At 36.6% G+C, this 15,866-nt stretch overlaps 1 protein-coding gene across 2 annotated transcripts in view; it reads right to left on the bottom strand.

The window, feature by feature from the left end:
• The window catches only part of BRWD1 (bromodomain and WD repeat domain containing 1), a 103,389-nt gene that overhangs the window by 31,424 nt on the left and 56,099 nt on the right, over positions 1–15,866 (bottom strand). For both annotated transcript variants that reach the window (XM_010834957.1, XM_010834958.1), the window contains exons 20-29: positions 15,068–15,193; positions 14,872–14,979; positions 10,345–10,469; positions 9,613–9,695; positions 7,824–7,935; positions 6,811–6,872; positions 4,396–4,551; positions 4,054–4,174; positions 2,453–2,578; positions 43–115 (exon numbers count right to left, since the gene is read on the bottom strand). In XM_010834957.1, coding sequence (XP_010833259.1) covers positions 43–115; positions 2,453–2,578; positions 4,054–4,174; positions 4,396–4,551; positions 6,811–6,872; positions 7,824–7,935; positions 9,613–9,695; positions 10,345–10,469; positions 14,872–14,979; positions 15,068–15,193 — 1,092 coding nt within the window. The remainder of the gene's footprint in view (positions 1–42; positions 116–2,452; positions 2,579–4,053; positions 4,175–4,395; positions 4,552–6,810; positions 6,873–7,823; positions 7,936–9,612; positions 9,696–10,344; positions 10,470–14,871; positions 14,980–15,067; positions 15,194–15,866) is intronic.

Below are 15,866 nucleotides of genomic sequence, written 5' to 3'. Positions count from 1 at the left end.
TGAAATAAACAAAAGCCATTATAAAATTCACAAACTTCATACCAAATCCTCGGCATTTTGCTCATCATTTTCAGAAGTGTTAGAAAGTTCTGAGATATTTATACAGTCTTGATTCCTAAAAGACAATTTTTACTTTAATATTATGCAAATATAGTTCTTGTTTCTGAATATTTAAACTACTTTAAGATACAAATCCCCAACTATGGAAACAGCTCCCCAACGATGCACACCCAATCAAAAGCAGCAGAATATCAGGTTTTCACTCTATCCTCTGTGGAAACAATTAATCGTACTAGAATACTGAAAGTAATTTTTTTCAATTAAGTATGTATGGAAATTAAGCTGGTAATCCAGAAGTACTGTAAGTATGGCCTCAACTGGATGAATACACAGATGAGTTTTTCTAAGTTATCACCACTGGTAATATTTGTACAGTGAGTATCAGAAAAATGGCTGATTTGAGATAAAAGAGAATAGAAACAAAAAAGGAAGTAGAAACTGAAGCAAATTACATCTTGACCTCACTGTAAACACAGCAGCAGAAGGAAGAATGTTAAAATAGGGAATTTATTCACCAGTTTGGAGCCAGATGTTTAAAATCATGTCAGAATTTAAAAATTATCTTCTCTAATTCATAATTCTTTCAAAGAATTTTTATAACTGTGGGGGAAAGCATATAAGATCATACAGCAAAAATCATATGACATTTTAAAGGAAAGAGGCTAATATGTCCAAAGTCATCCAGAAAGTTGACTAGAACAGACTAGGTTGGGACTAGGATCTCAATTTGCAGGTCAGTTTTAATCCTACTATTTGAAACTGATTTCCAAATGCCAGAAAGTGTGGACTATTCATACAGACACACGTTCACAGGATACAATCCAAAACAGATTAAAACTCAATCTAATCATGAGAAAATATCAGACGACCCAAATTAAACTACATGCTACACCTGACCTGCCTCTTGAGAAACCTGTATGCAGGTCAGGAAGCAACAGTTAGAACTGGACATGGAACAACAGACTGGTTCCAAATAGGAAAAGGAGTACATCAAGGCTATATATTGTCACCCTGCTCATTTAACTTATATGCAGAGTACATCATGAGAAACGCTGGGCTGGAAGAAGCACAAGCTGGAATCAAGATTGCCGGGAGAAATATCAATAACCTCAGATATGCAGATGACACCACCCTTACGGCAGAAAGTGAAGAGGAACTCAAAAGCCTCTTGATGAAAGTGAAAGAGGAGAGTGAAAAAGCTGGCTTAAACCTAACATTCAGAAAACGAAGATCATGGCATCTGGTCCCATCACATAGATGGGGAAACAGTGGGAACAGTGTCAGACTTTTATTTTTGGGGGCTCCAAAATCACTGCAGATGGTGACTACAACCATGAAATTAAAGATACTTACTCCTTGGAAGGAAAGTCATGACCAACCTAGACAGCATATTAAAAAGCAGAGACAGTACTTTTCCAACAAAGTTCCGTCTAGTCAAGGCTACGGTTTTTCCAGTAGTCATGTATAGATGTGAGTTGGACTATAAAGAAAGCTGAGAGCCAAAGAATTGATGCTTTTGAACTGTGGTGTTGGAGAAGACTCTTTGAGAGTCCCTTGGACTGTAAGCAGATCCAACCAGTCCATCCTAAAGGAGATCAGTCCTGGATGTTCATTGGAAGGACTGATGTTGAAGCTGAAACTCCAATACTTTGGCCACCTCATGCAAAGAGCTGACTCATTTGAAAAGACACTGATCCTGGGAAAGATTGAGGGCAGGAGGAGAAGGGAATGACAGAGGATGAGATGGTTGGATGGCATCACCGACAAGATGGACATGGGTTTGGGTAGACTCCAGGAGTTGGTGATGGACAGGGAAGCCTGGCGTGCTGTGGTTCATGGGGTCGCAGAGTCGGACACGACTGAGCGACTGAACTGAACTGAACTAAATAAGGGTACAACATTCATTAAAAAATGATGATGTAATTAAAGAAAGAAAAGACTAGATTAATGGAGACTAAGAAAGAAAAGTCTAGATGAAAGCAAACTATGAAAACCAAAGAGCGAACGAATGCAGTGGGAATTCTGGATTGGATCCTGTACCAGAAAAAGACACTGATGTAATAACTGATGAAATCCAGATAAATTCTGTACTTTAGTCAATAGTATTGTACCAAGGATAATTTCTTAACACTTCATAAGGACACCACAGCTGTATAAGATGTCAACCTAAGGGGAAAACAGGGCAACTCTCTGTAGTATAAAATTATTTCAAAATTTTAAAGAAAGAGAAAAAATTTGACTGTTCAACTTCTTATTCCTTTACCTAAATTATAACCACAGAAAGAGAAATTTAAAGAAATGTCCTTTAATATAACACATTAAAATGCAACAAATTAAAAACACAATATGCAAAGTAACTTTTCCACAACATCTGTAACATGAGGTCACTTACTTGATAAATTTTAAAAGCTGGTCTGTTATCTTCTTAGCTGATCTTGCAATTACACTCTCAGGTTCATTAAATGTTCTGGCATTGTGTTCTATATATCTGACTTCCCAAACTAACGCAGATAGCCTCCTTCAAAGTAAAAAACAAGGAAGTTAGGGTTTAAAAAATGAAAATACAGAAACCAAGTTAAAAAATCCTGCATGTTAAGCCAGTATGATACAGTAAAATAATGCTGTCAACTTCATCACAGTCATAGCAATTATATTAGAAGCTAAACTGCAGAGAATACATTTAAGGACTGAAAATCTTAACAGATCACTTAATCACATCCAGAAAACCAAAAAAGCAACTCTCCCTTTTCACACTGCCTTTAGGCATGTTTGAAGCTATAGACTCAATGAACAAAATATGTTAAGTACCATCAATCCTAAGAAACTCAATCTGACTACAGACTGACAAAGTAGTTTCTGACTAAACCCATGTTTGCAACACTACAGAGGTAAATTAACACCAACAATACGAACTCAAGAAGTCAATATTTTGTAAAGATAATTTTCCCAAAGTTGCTGAATCATACAGAATAAAATACCATAACCTGCTTAAAAAAAAAATCATTGAGAATAGGAAATTTTATAGTTTTCAGCATTCTAAAAGCCAGAGACAAAAAGTTGATGCTTCCAGGAAATTAATTTTCAAAGGTCAAAGTCTAACTATTAACTCAGTTCAGTTGCTCAGTCGTGTCTGACTCTGTGACCCCATGGACTGTAGCACGCCAGGGTACCCTGTCCATCACCAACTCCCGGAGCTTGCTCAAACCCATGTCCTTCGAGTCGGTGATGCCATCAAACCATCTCATCCTCTGTCGTCCCCTTCTCCTCCTGTCTTCAATCTTTCCCAGCATCAGGGTCTTTTCCAAGGAGTCAGTTCTTCACATCAGGTGGCCAAAGGATTGGAGTTTCAGCTTCAACATCAGTCCTTCCAATGAATATTTAGGACTGATTTCCTTAGGATTGACTGGTTTGATCTCCTTGCATTCCAAAGAACTCTCAAGAGTGTTCTCCAACACCGCAGTTCAAAAGCATCAATTCTTCGACACTCAGCTTGCTTTATGGTCCAACTCTCATGTCCATACAAGATTACTGGAAAAACCATACTTTTGACTGGTATGGTTTGTCAGTAAAGTAATGAATGTCTCTGCTTTTCAATATGCTGTCTAGGTTGGTCACAGCTTTTCTTCCAAGGAGCAAGCATCCTTTAATTTCATGGCTGAAGTCACTATCTGCAGTGATTTTGGAGCCCAATAAAAATTATTAACTAAATTTTATATTTAAATGGAGCAGCTTTTGTAAGAAAAATAGAATACTAAAGACTAAGGAATGAAACGTTGTTACTTTTCCTTGTCCAGGTTCTATCTATACCTACCCATAGGCATCTAACCCTGTCTTACACACAGGGCCAAGAAATGACTATAATGAAAGAAGAGAATGAAATGGAAAATAATGTTAATCAGCCCCCACTCCAGCACTGTCACTGTCAGCCACTACTACCTCTTTTCACTCTAAATGGTATGGCCCAAATTATCTTTAAAGTAGGTTTCTACTCACCTGTAAAATCGATTCACAAGTCTCATTCGAATGGTGTACAGATCAGTTGGGTAAGCCACTACAGTACAGTACTTCGGATATGTACACAGATCAACCGGACCTGCAAAAGCTGCTGCGATATCTGTAAGAGCAGAAGGAAGAACCTTCATCTAAATTCACGACCTCTATGGGATATTTCTTGACAAATCATTCATAAAACAGAGCTACAATCAACACTGCAGGCTTACCCCAAAAGTAACAAATGGAAATTGTAATAAAAGAACATAATCACATTACTGTTTTAAAATACATCTATGGAAAAGAAATCGTGAAAATCAAACTTTTTCACCGTAAAAAACTTACCAAGATTCAAAAGTTGATCTATACCACTAATAATTCGTTCACATTCTTCATCTCTTGATTTCTGACCCCATTCACCATCTTGGGGTTTGTAAAGCAATTTCTCTAGCTCATCTGAAGTGACAGAAATACTAGCGCCTAATTCTTCAGGTGGATCAACTATGATTTCATTAAAAAAAAAAAAAAAAGAAAGAAAGAAAGAAAAAAAAAAATCAAACCAGAAACCAAACATACACTATATTTTAAATTCAGTTGCCCAAGTTCATAAACAGGATACTACCCAAAGGAAAAAGAAGCTACTTTGTAGCGGACAAACCTGGCCGACTCCACCTAAATCAAATGATTAAAGTTAACATTCCCAGTAATAGGACAAAATGCTATCAGATGCCTCCTACAGAATGTACTGGGAAAGCCACAACATCACTTCCTCTGACACTCCTGCCAAACATGCAAACTCCAGAATTAATCATGGGGGATATCAGATAAACCCAAACTGAGGGATATTCTACAAAGTGGCCAGTGCTCTTCAAAGGCATCATGGCTGTGAAAGATAATGGGAAAATTCAGGGATCACAGACGAAAGGAAACAGAGAAGACATGGTGATGAAACCCAAGCTGTGAAGAAACATCAGGACTACGGTAAAAACCTGGAAAAGGCCAGGAGAATGAGAACTGTTACAAGGGTATTTCCTGATTTTGATGACTGCACTGCACTTATGGAAGATGCTAACATTTAAGAAAGCTGCTGCTGCTAAGTCGCTTCTTACTGTACTTTTTAAACATTTCATTTTGAAATAATTTCCAGCTAAAGAATACTACAAAAAAGAGTGTGCGCATTTTAAAAAGGAACAAGAGGCAATATAAATATTCAGCGAATAGTTTCTTAAAAATTATTTAAAAAGGAGAAAAATGTCAACAAGCCTGGAAGACAAATGTATCACTCTAATAATCTGATAGGTAAAACAATATTTTATTATTACTTAATGCACATTTCCAAGACTGATAATGAAAATGAGCTTTTCTTCATATACCTCCAAATTTATCTTTCTGCCTATTCATGTTGTTTGACAACTCTTCCAAAGGCTTCTTGGCCTCATGAACATGTAAAATCTTTCTATGTGAGTGCTTTCACTAATTTGGCATTGTTTACAAAGAAGTATCTACAACTGGCTGTTAAAAACACGGGCTGATGCCAGACAGCTTAGAATCCTAACTCCTATCCTTTTCAGAGCTGTGCAACTCAGAACCAGTTACTGGAGACTCTCTTGAGTCCACATTCCTTCACCTGTAAAATTAATAACAGAGCATCACTTCAGAGAAAGATTAAATGAATTGATACACATGAAGTTCTTAGCAACAGAGTAAGACCTCAAAAAGGGTTTATCTAAAGGGTTTATCAAAAAGGGTTTATCTATATATGCATTATACAATGCAAAATTTCATTTCACATTGCTAAGTATTATTTGTTAAGATACTAAGCTCAAAAGAAAATTTAATGAAGAAGTCACTGGTGACTTTCAAGACATAGTTATTTTTTCAAATTTTTCTGGAAAAACTCCTAATTTCCAAAGTAAAGCAAGACGACAGTTGATGGAGATATGTCAGTGAATAAAACATGGAGGAAAAGGGCTTGGCCCCTAAGGCAGACACAAGAACACCACACAGAGCAAAAGTTTCACGTGTCAATAACTGGAGGTAGACAGACAAAAGTTTTTGCATGTTTTTATGTTCAGTCAACACTAATACAGAAGAAAGGCCTGACAGAGGAGAGATGGAGACAAGAGATATACAGGGCACCCCTTCAGAAAGTTTAACAGGAGTGAAGTTAATTCAGTAGCTAAAATGTTCAAGAAAATGTAAGGAGAGCTGTTTTAAGGTACAAGACACAAATTCAAACTTGAATGGAGATGGGAAAGTTTCATTGTTGGAGGCAGTGAACTCAGTGTCAATACCGGGTCTGAGAGGAGCTCAAACCAGGGGACAGCAGGCACTGCAGAAGAGGCTGCTGTTGGAACAGACACTTACCTCTGACAGGAAAGGAACAGACAAACCCTAGTAAGACAGGAAAGCTGACATAATGCAAGAGACAGAAAAAAGTCAAATTAGACTTTTCTTTAAACAGGGTACTAAAATAAGGATGAGGAAAAGGAAATGGAGGGTTCATGAACGAGGTCAAGAAAAGATAAATACACAGTTACTTGAGAAATGATAGCTGGTGACTAAGGTACAGTCAGAAACAGGCTGGAAACAGGGTAAGAAATAAGGAGCCAGGATACACATAATTCTGTTCACTTATTTACTAAAGCTCACAGTTACCATAATAATTTTAATGTTTCTCAAAGATCACAAATACACTCTATGTACATGAGTAAGATAAAAATACTGAAAACATATTTTCATCATTTAAAAACTACATACCATTGTCAGGTATTGGTTCCATATCCCATGGGCTAAGTTTTTCAATTTCAGTATTGTCCCACCTGTTAAGACCAAAAAAGTTTGGTTAGCCTTTCACAAAGACAATTTCTGGCTAATAACTAGGTATTCACTATTAGAGTAAACAAATGATAGAAAATGCAAAAATTAACCTCACTGTAGCAATGAAATAAGTATTAACAGTGAGTGTTCTTCAGGATACAGTATAATGCATGCATGCATGCTAAGTTGCTTCAGTCGTGTCCAACTCTGCACGACCCTATGGACAGCAGCCCACCAGGCTCCTCTGTCCACAAGATTCTCCAGGTAAGAATACTGGAGTGGGCTGCCATTTCATTCTCCATATAAAGGTATAAAAATGTATGGCAGCTTCAAAAACAGAATGAAAAATCCTATGTGGCCTGTACCCAGGGTAAGTGAAGAAAGACAGTGTGAAAGCCTTGAATGCCATGCTTCAGAATGTGGACTTTGTTTCCACAGCCAATGCAAAGACAGCAAAGACTTTTCCTGAACAAGGGAAATGGAGTAATATGTGCTCTTGAACAGTGAAATGATCCTGCAACACTGGGCTGAGGAAATATTGTGCTCAGTCACTCAGTCATGTCCAACTCTTTGCAACCCCATGGAGTCTGCCAGGCTCCTCTATCCATGGGGATTCTCCAGGCAACAATACTGGAGTGGATTGCCATGACCTTCTCCAGGGGATCTTCCCAACCTAGAGATCACACCCACATCTCCTGTGTCTCCCGCACTGGCAGGTAGATTTTTTTACACTGAGTCAGACCTACACAAAAGGCCCCTGGGAAGCAAGGAGAGCCCCTACCAATGAAGGCACTAGCAACAGAGGCATGCTAAAAAGACTCTACAATGTGAGACTGACATAGTAACAAATTCGATGGTGTTATTTTTATTAACCTGAAACACATCAGTGATTTATATCACAACCTGTCACAATGAACAAATTTTGGGAGGACTATTTTCATTGGCATACAGACCTCACAATGTAACACTGGAAATGACTATCAGGGTACTGTGGCTGATATGGCTCTTGACGTAGCACCGTTCCAAACCACCAAGCATCATCAATGATGGAACGGAACCTGTCACCTGTAAGAGACAACCAAATCTGAGATATCAATTTGCTAATAACATTAACAATTTTAATTTTTACAACACCTATGACACAGATAAATCAAATAATATTTTTATCTAAAAATGAGTCATTCCTCTTGTAGAGAATCAAGGTTAAAAAAATTTTTTAATGGAAAAAAAATAGAAATTTATTGAATTTTTGAAAAAATTTATTAAAAAAAATTTATTGAAACAGAATGGGAACTTATAATTTACACATTATGGGGGTTGAAAAGCAGGAATAGCTAGGAACTATCAAGTTCTTTGGGACCTGGCTGTACAATGTTAACTTCCATATATTCCAGTTGTCTGGTTTTTGTTTTGTTTTTGGTGCCTAGATGTTCTTCTTCAAGAAAATGTTCATCTCCTCGGTCCTCAAAATAATCCTGATTACCTGAGTGGACATTACCCATTCAACTAGGCTACCAAGAGAAGTCATAAATTCATTTCAAATAGGGACTCAGGGAATTTATCTAAAATTTACCTATTTGTATTGTCTGTAGAAAAAGGATAAAGAAATTAGAAAAACTAATGAGGTCAAGGCAATGGCACCCCACTCCAGTATTCTTGCCTGGCAAATCCCATGGACGGAGGAGCCTGGTAGCCTGCAGTCCATGGGGTCTCTAGGAGTCAGACACGACTGAGTGAATTCACTTTCACTTTTCACTTTCATGCACTGGAGAAGGAAACAGCAACCCACTCCAGTGTTCTTGCCTGGAGAATCCCAGGGATAGGGGAGCCTGGTGGGCTGCCGTCTATGGGGTCACACAAAGTCAGACACCACTGAAGCGACTTAGCAGCAGCAGCAGCATTTATGAATGTGTACATGAACTGACACAGTGGAGGTAGAACAGAGTATTTCATTAAAACTGATAAATGGAGAATGAGCTGTTCTAGGTGCCTGAAGTCAACTTAATACATGAGTTCCCCAGAAGCACTGCATACTGAACAGCAATACATGCAAAACTGAAACAGCTATGACAGGTGCTGGCCTAATGACAGTCATCAATTACATCCTGAGGAGATTAATGACCACTTAAGTCTAAGCAAGTCAGCCCACTGGCCTGCTTTAAATGGTCACCGCAAAAACAACATTCAAACCACATTCAAATACCCACATTAAAAGTTAGTGCCTACATTTAGGTGATTTTATTTTCTCTGTCCACCTATATAACTCATGGTTATAAAATATCAATTTTATACAAATTTTTAATTTTTTAAAGGAATAGTTTTCTCAAGTCAATCTATTTAAGTCTAGGTTGATACAGTATCAAAGGCAAGATATTCAGGTATACCAGAACACTATCAGTGTAACAGCTGCATCATTTTTCAACTTTCTTATTGTTTTATATCACAGGTAATTTTATGGATTATACTAGTGTCACATAATAGATGGAGATAATGCAGTGTAGACCAGTCAGAAAGGAAATAAAAGGTCTACTCTAGCCTCTAATCAAGGAGTAAGAAATCATTCTTCTGAAATGTCACATATTATACTAATCCCTAAGCAAAATATACTTAGCAGTCATTTATATTTCTTTCCAGATTTTACATTTTTCCATCCTCCATAATAAGCAGCACAACTAAAAAATTCATATCAATGAGAGATTAATTTCTCAGGGTATACATAAAATCCAATAAGAACAGACTTACAAGACTGCCAATTCCTCTGTCTTGCTTCATCATAAAACTGACGCAAGACAAGAAAGTCAATAACATCTGGCATGTCATGGTATCTAAACAAAAATAAAAGATTGTTAAATTTCCTTCATAGCAGGTTATAGTCCAGAACAACAATGTCCAAAGAAAATATAATGGGGCCCATATATGTAGTTTTTAATTTTCGACTAGCCTTATTAAAGTAAAAAGAAACCAGTGAAATTAATTTTAAGTGTATTTTATTTAACTCAATATATCCTAAATATTGATTTACCAAATAATTAATACAAAATAATGAAATATTTTACATTCTCCAAGCCTTCAAAATCCAGTGTGTAAACTTACATCATACTCAATTCAAATTAGCAACAGTTCAAGTTTCCAGCAGCCACACCTGGCTGACAGCTACCATACTGGATGGCACAGGTTTAGAAAATTATTCTAACATTTTCTGAAAACAAATGTAGATGCCATCTCCACTACAGGCCAGAATTCTCTACACATTTAAGTGGCATGGAAAATGCAATCTACACACTCCCACCTAGTTGCCACTGTAGACCCAGGATTTTTACTTCTATGGGTCCCCTCTATCAGAACTGCAGCTTACACCTGTGCTGTCCACCGTGCTCTACTATTTACCCTGCAGCTGAAAGGAAAGGACATGCTAACCAGGCAGGAGGTAAAATCTAAATTTAAGTAACTCCATTTTAAAAATATAACATGTACCTAATAGAGAAAGATTTGTCCATAAGTTTTCCAGTTGCAGGATCTATAAATGCTAGTTTGAGGCAACAAAGTGTCGGGGGTCCAACCTCATATCGTATTCCAACTATTTTGACCAATTCTTGATCCTGTTAACAGATATTTTAAAAAAGAATTACTAGAGCTAATCAAAGAATATAGTAAAGTTGCAGGATATAAAATCAACACACAGAAATCCCTTGCATTCCTATACACTAATAATGAGAAAACAAAAAGAGAAATTAAGGAAACAATTCCATTCACCATCGAACGAAAAGAATAAAATACTTAGGAATATATCTACCTAAAGAAACTAAAGACCTATATATAGAAAACTATAAAACACTGGTGAAAGAAATCAAAGAGGACACTAACAGACGGAGAAATATACAATGTTCATGGATCAGAAGAATCAATATAGTGAAAATGAGTATACTACCCAAAGCAATCTATAGATTCAATTCAATCCCTATCAAGCTACCAATGGTATTTTTCAGAGCTAGAACAAATAATTTCACAATTTGTATGGAAATACAAAAAACCATGAATAGCCAAAGCAATCTTGAGAAAGAAGAATGGAACTGGAGGAATCAACCTGCCTGACTTCACGCTCTACTACAAAGCCACAGTCATCAAGACAGTATTTATTGGCACAAAGACAGAAATATAGATCAATGGAACAAAATAGAAAGCCCAGAGATAAACCCACACACCTATGGACACCTTATCTTTGACAAAGGAGGCAAGAATATGCAATGGAGAAAAGACAATCTCTTTAACAAGTGGTGCTGGGAAAACTGGTCAATCACTTGTAAAAGAATGAAACTACAACACTTTCTAACACCATACACAAAAATAAACTCAAAATGGATTAAAGATCTAAATGTAAGACCAGAAACTATAAAACTCTTAGAGGAGAACATAGGCAAAACATGCTCCAACATTAATCACAGCAGGATCCTCTATGACCCACCTCCCAGAATATTGGAAATAAAAGCAAAAATAAACAAATGGGACCTAATTAAAATTAAAAGCTTCTGCACAACAAAGGAAACTATAAGCAAGGTGAAAAGACAGCCTTCAGAATGGGAGAAAATAATAGCAAATGAAGCAACTGACAAACACTTAATCTCAAAAATATACAAGCAACTCCAGCAGCTCAATTCCAGAAAAATAACAGCCCAATCAAAAAATGGGCCAAAGAACTAAATAGACATTTCTCCAAAGAAGACATACAGATGGCTAACAAACACATGAAAAGATGCTCAACATCACTCATTATCAGAGAAATACAAATCAAAACCACTATGAGGTACCATTTCACACCAGTCAGAATGCCTGCGATCCAAAAGTCTACAAGCAATAAATGCTGGAGAGGGTGTGGAGAAAAGGAAACCCTCTTACACTGTTGGTGGGAATGCAAACTAGTACAGCCACTATGGAGAACAGTGTGGAGATTCCTTAAAAAACTGAAAAAAGAACTGCCTTATGACCCAGCAATCCCACTGCTGGGCATACACACCGAGGAAACCAGAACTGAAAGAGAGACGTGTACCCCAATGTTCACCACAGCACTGTTTATAAGAGTCAAGACATGGAAGCAACCTAGATGTCCATCAGCAGATGAATGGATAAGAAAGCTGTGGTACATATACACAATGGAGTATTACTCACTCATTAAAAAGAATATATTTGGATCAGTTCTAATGAGGTGGATGAAACTGGAGCCAAGTATACAGAGTGAAGTAAGCCAGAAAGAAAAACACCAACACAGTACACTAACGCATATATATGGAATTCAGAAAGATGGTAACGATAACCCTGTATGCGAGACAGCAAAAAAGACACAGATGTATAGAACAGTCTTTTGGACTCTGTGGGAGAGGGAGAGGGTGGGATGATTTGGGAGAATGGCATTGAAACATGTATAATATAAGAAACGAATCACCAGTCCAGGTTTGATACAGGATACAGGATGCTTGGGGCTGGTGCACTGGGATGACCCAGAGGGATGGTACGGGGAGGGAGGTGGGAGGGGGGTTCAGACTGGGAACACGTGTACACCTGTGGCAGATTCATGTTGATGTATGGCAAAACCAATACAATATTGTAAAGTAATTAGCCTCCAATTAAAATAAATTTTAAAAAAAAGGATATACGGTTAAAATAAAACAATTCCTCAAGATGATAATTCTCCACATATTCCCAAATTAAGTCAGCTCACAATTCAGGATTTCAAACCAGACGAGGGATTTAATTTATCATTAATTATAGTCATTTTTTGCTGTATCTTCACATCTTTTTGAAGGTGTATTTAAACATTTTCTAATGTAAGCAATATGCTAATTTTAGGAAAAAACACAACAAAAGTATAAGGAAGAGGACACAAATCACCCATCAGCTCAGTATCTAAAGACAACCACTGTATACGGTCGGAACTTCCTTCTCTTTCTACAGACACATTTTCATTTACATAATTTTGTATTATGCAAATCAAAATATACAAGCATTTGGCTTCCTATTCTTCAAAAATTTGATATTAAATTTCAACCTGATACATTGCCATAAATACTTGTTTATATGAAGACCTACTGTGTGTTGTGAGCTGCTCCAGGCAGTTGGGGTAAGTAAGACAGGCAAAAGGAGAGGTTCCTATTGTGAGAGAGCATCCTACTCATTAATGAGCCTTCTACCAATATCTGCTTCCTTAATGCTAACAGTATGAGATCATTCATCCACTTATTCACTACACAAAATGTTATAGTTATAATATGCCAAAGTGCTAAAAATACAGTTGATTCTCATTATTTGCAACATTCTTATCATTCTACAGGGCCACTTAAAACAGGCAATCAGTGAGTTCACAGTGAATACTGAACCACTGCTCCTGAAGGAAAAACAAGCTCAGGTTGATACAAGTCACAGCATTTCAGTCACCTAATTAATATAGTATCTTGTGTAATGTGAATCTCGGTGTTAAAAAACCTCCTTTAATATATGTGCTGAGTCATTAACACTGGACTCACGGCCAACAGCACTATGACTCATGTCTCAGTGAAGCTACTCTAACACAGACCTTCTACCTAAGGTACATCATCACTTTCTTGTGTTTAGTTACACAAGACAGTACTTGAGCACTATGTTTGGGGACCATTTTAAACAGCAAGTCAAAAAAAAAAAAAAACTAGCAAGTCACCACAAAAAAGCACAACAACGTGAAAAAAATTTAATGTGGCAATGAATAAAATGAAAAGAACACTTATTTACAACATTGAGAGCTCAAAAGAAGCTCATCTTGTTCACCTCAGCTAAGAAACATGTTAGGTGGGCAGATCAAATTTTTTGCCAAGCTATGCATGTCTGCAAATGACTAGAAAGCATCTTGAATACTGATTCTGGTGTTACAAATAGTATACAGTGAATAGGCAAGTTGCAAATAAAAATTCACGAAAAATGAGAATCAACTGTCCTCAGGTACATAGTAATAAGTAAAAGAGATATACATTTCAAGGTATCTTAAAGCCAACTGCACAGAAGCAGAGTTTTTTCACCTTCTATAGTTAATGAAAGTATTAAAAAATATGAAGTATAAAAAATAAAAATTACCTATAATACTATTCTACATTTAATCACCACTGACATTTGTATTTATTATGGTTGACCCCATGTCTTCAAAATTTTTTTGTAACTAAAACTGTAATTTCACATCCCATTTTTCCTCTTACTGGTGAAAATGTAACGTTCATTTAAAAAATACTTTACAACTTTCAGTTACATGGTGGGCTCTACATAGTAGCCAAATATAGAAACATATTGTGATTTGGTTCCTTCAGTATTGTGGGATATTTGGATTTTTTTACTAATTTTTGGCTTTTATAAACAATGATACGGAATTACCTTGCTCATAAATTTGTATGCACTTTTGGTTGTTTCCTAAATTACCAAAAGTAAAATCACTGATTTTAAAGGTGTAAATATTTTCAGTTTTAATTCTAATTACCAAGATGCCTTCTAGGGAGCCTGGACTTGTTTCTTGCACCTTTATCACCAAGTTGAATAACTATTAATAAACCAAAACCTTTGCTGCTACTTGTTAGAACATGGTATTTTTCTTTAAATGTTAAAAATACATATACAAAGTACAGGGAAGCTAAAGTTTTTCCTGTACTTTATTATGCATGTCACTGAAACTTTTTTTACCAATTTTTTTGTTTGTTTGCTTTTTGGAGACTTGCACTTCTTTTGAAAATCTGTCCTGGGTACAAGCATTTTAATATTAATGGTAATATAGTCAAGATGCCTTCCAGCATTGGTGGACAATTGTCCACCAATAAGCATGTCTTCTGACTAGACCTTAATGCTTAGCAGGTTAACAGCAAAAATGTTTTTAAGGTGGAAATTAATGGAAAGATAGTAATATGGTATGCCTCCAGAGTGTTTCTTAAATGGATTTACAAATAACTACATATATATGTGCTAAATGTTTAAGACTTCATAATGCCATCATCTTACCCTAAGATCCATTTTTCTCCATGGCTCCTTGTTAGGGTTCAGTTCATAAATGTTATTTCTTCTGACAGCCTCAATATAAGCTTCATGACCCTGTCGAAAATATATTACCTACAAAAGGGAAACAGACATTTAAAAATAAAAACCTAAGAGTAATTTAATGATCCATATCCATATTTTCAAACTCTGTAACTCTCACCTCATCACCCATTTGAGGAACAAAAGGAGATTTTCTAAGTGTGGTGTCAGTTATCCAAACTGGAGGATGAAATTCATATAAATGTTCCACGTCTGCAAGCTCTGCCTGAGTCATCCTCCGCAAATTCTGCCAAGGGGAAGAGCACAAAGTTTAATAGGATAGAAAGTGGCGGCACGCACTGTTTAATTGAAAACAAAAGACTTTGGCTGTTTTATAAGCATGTCACCTAATGATTAGTTCCTAAGAGCACATATATTTGGTTCATACATACACAAGAACATTATCAGTTGTATAAGCATTGTAGATCTACCAAGCACTTTCTCCTGAATCTCTAACAGATTCTTCACAGCACTCACATTACATCCTATGAAATGGGGCTAATTTCCAACTAAACCCTCTTCAACAACCCTCTTCAACACACTAAGCCTGCTTTGCCAAGACTCCCCAGTGAATTCTACCACAGACTAATTATCTCAGGCAGTCTCCTGTGGATTTGAGGTTTTGAGACCGGTAATTTTACATATGATTTCACTTACATGTGCAATTTAAAAGATGACACAAATGCACTTTCATAAAACAGAAACAGATTCACAGGCGTATAACAGACTTGTGGCTGTCAAGGGGAAGGGAGGTGGTAGAGGAATGCGCTGGGAGTCTGGGGTTGGTAGAGGCAAACTATTATATATAGGATGGATAAACAACAGGTCTACTGTAGAGCACAGAGGACTATATTCAATATTCTGTGATAAACCATAATGGAAGAAAAGTTTTTTAAAAAAGAGACTGGTAATTTTAAAAC

The sequence above is a fragment of the Bison bison genome, unplaced genomic scaffold (assembly GCF_000754665.1).
Source record: "Bison bison bison isolate TAMUID 2011002044 unplaced genomic scaffold, Bison_UMD1.0 scf7180017864037, whole genome shotgun sequence".
Lineage (NCBI taxonomy): Eukaryota > Metazoa > Chordata > Mammalia > Artiodactyla > Bovidae > Bison > Bison bison.
Note: the sequence above shows the minus strand (reverse complement) of the source record. Positions and strands in the feature narration are given on the sequence as shown.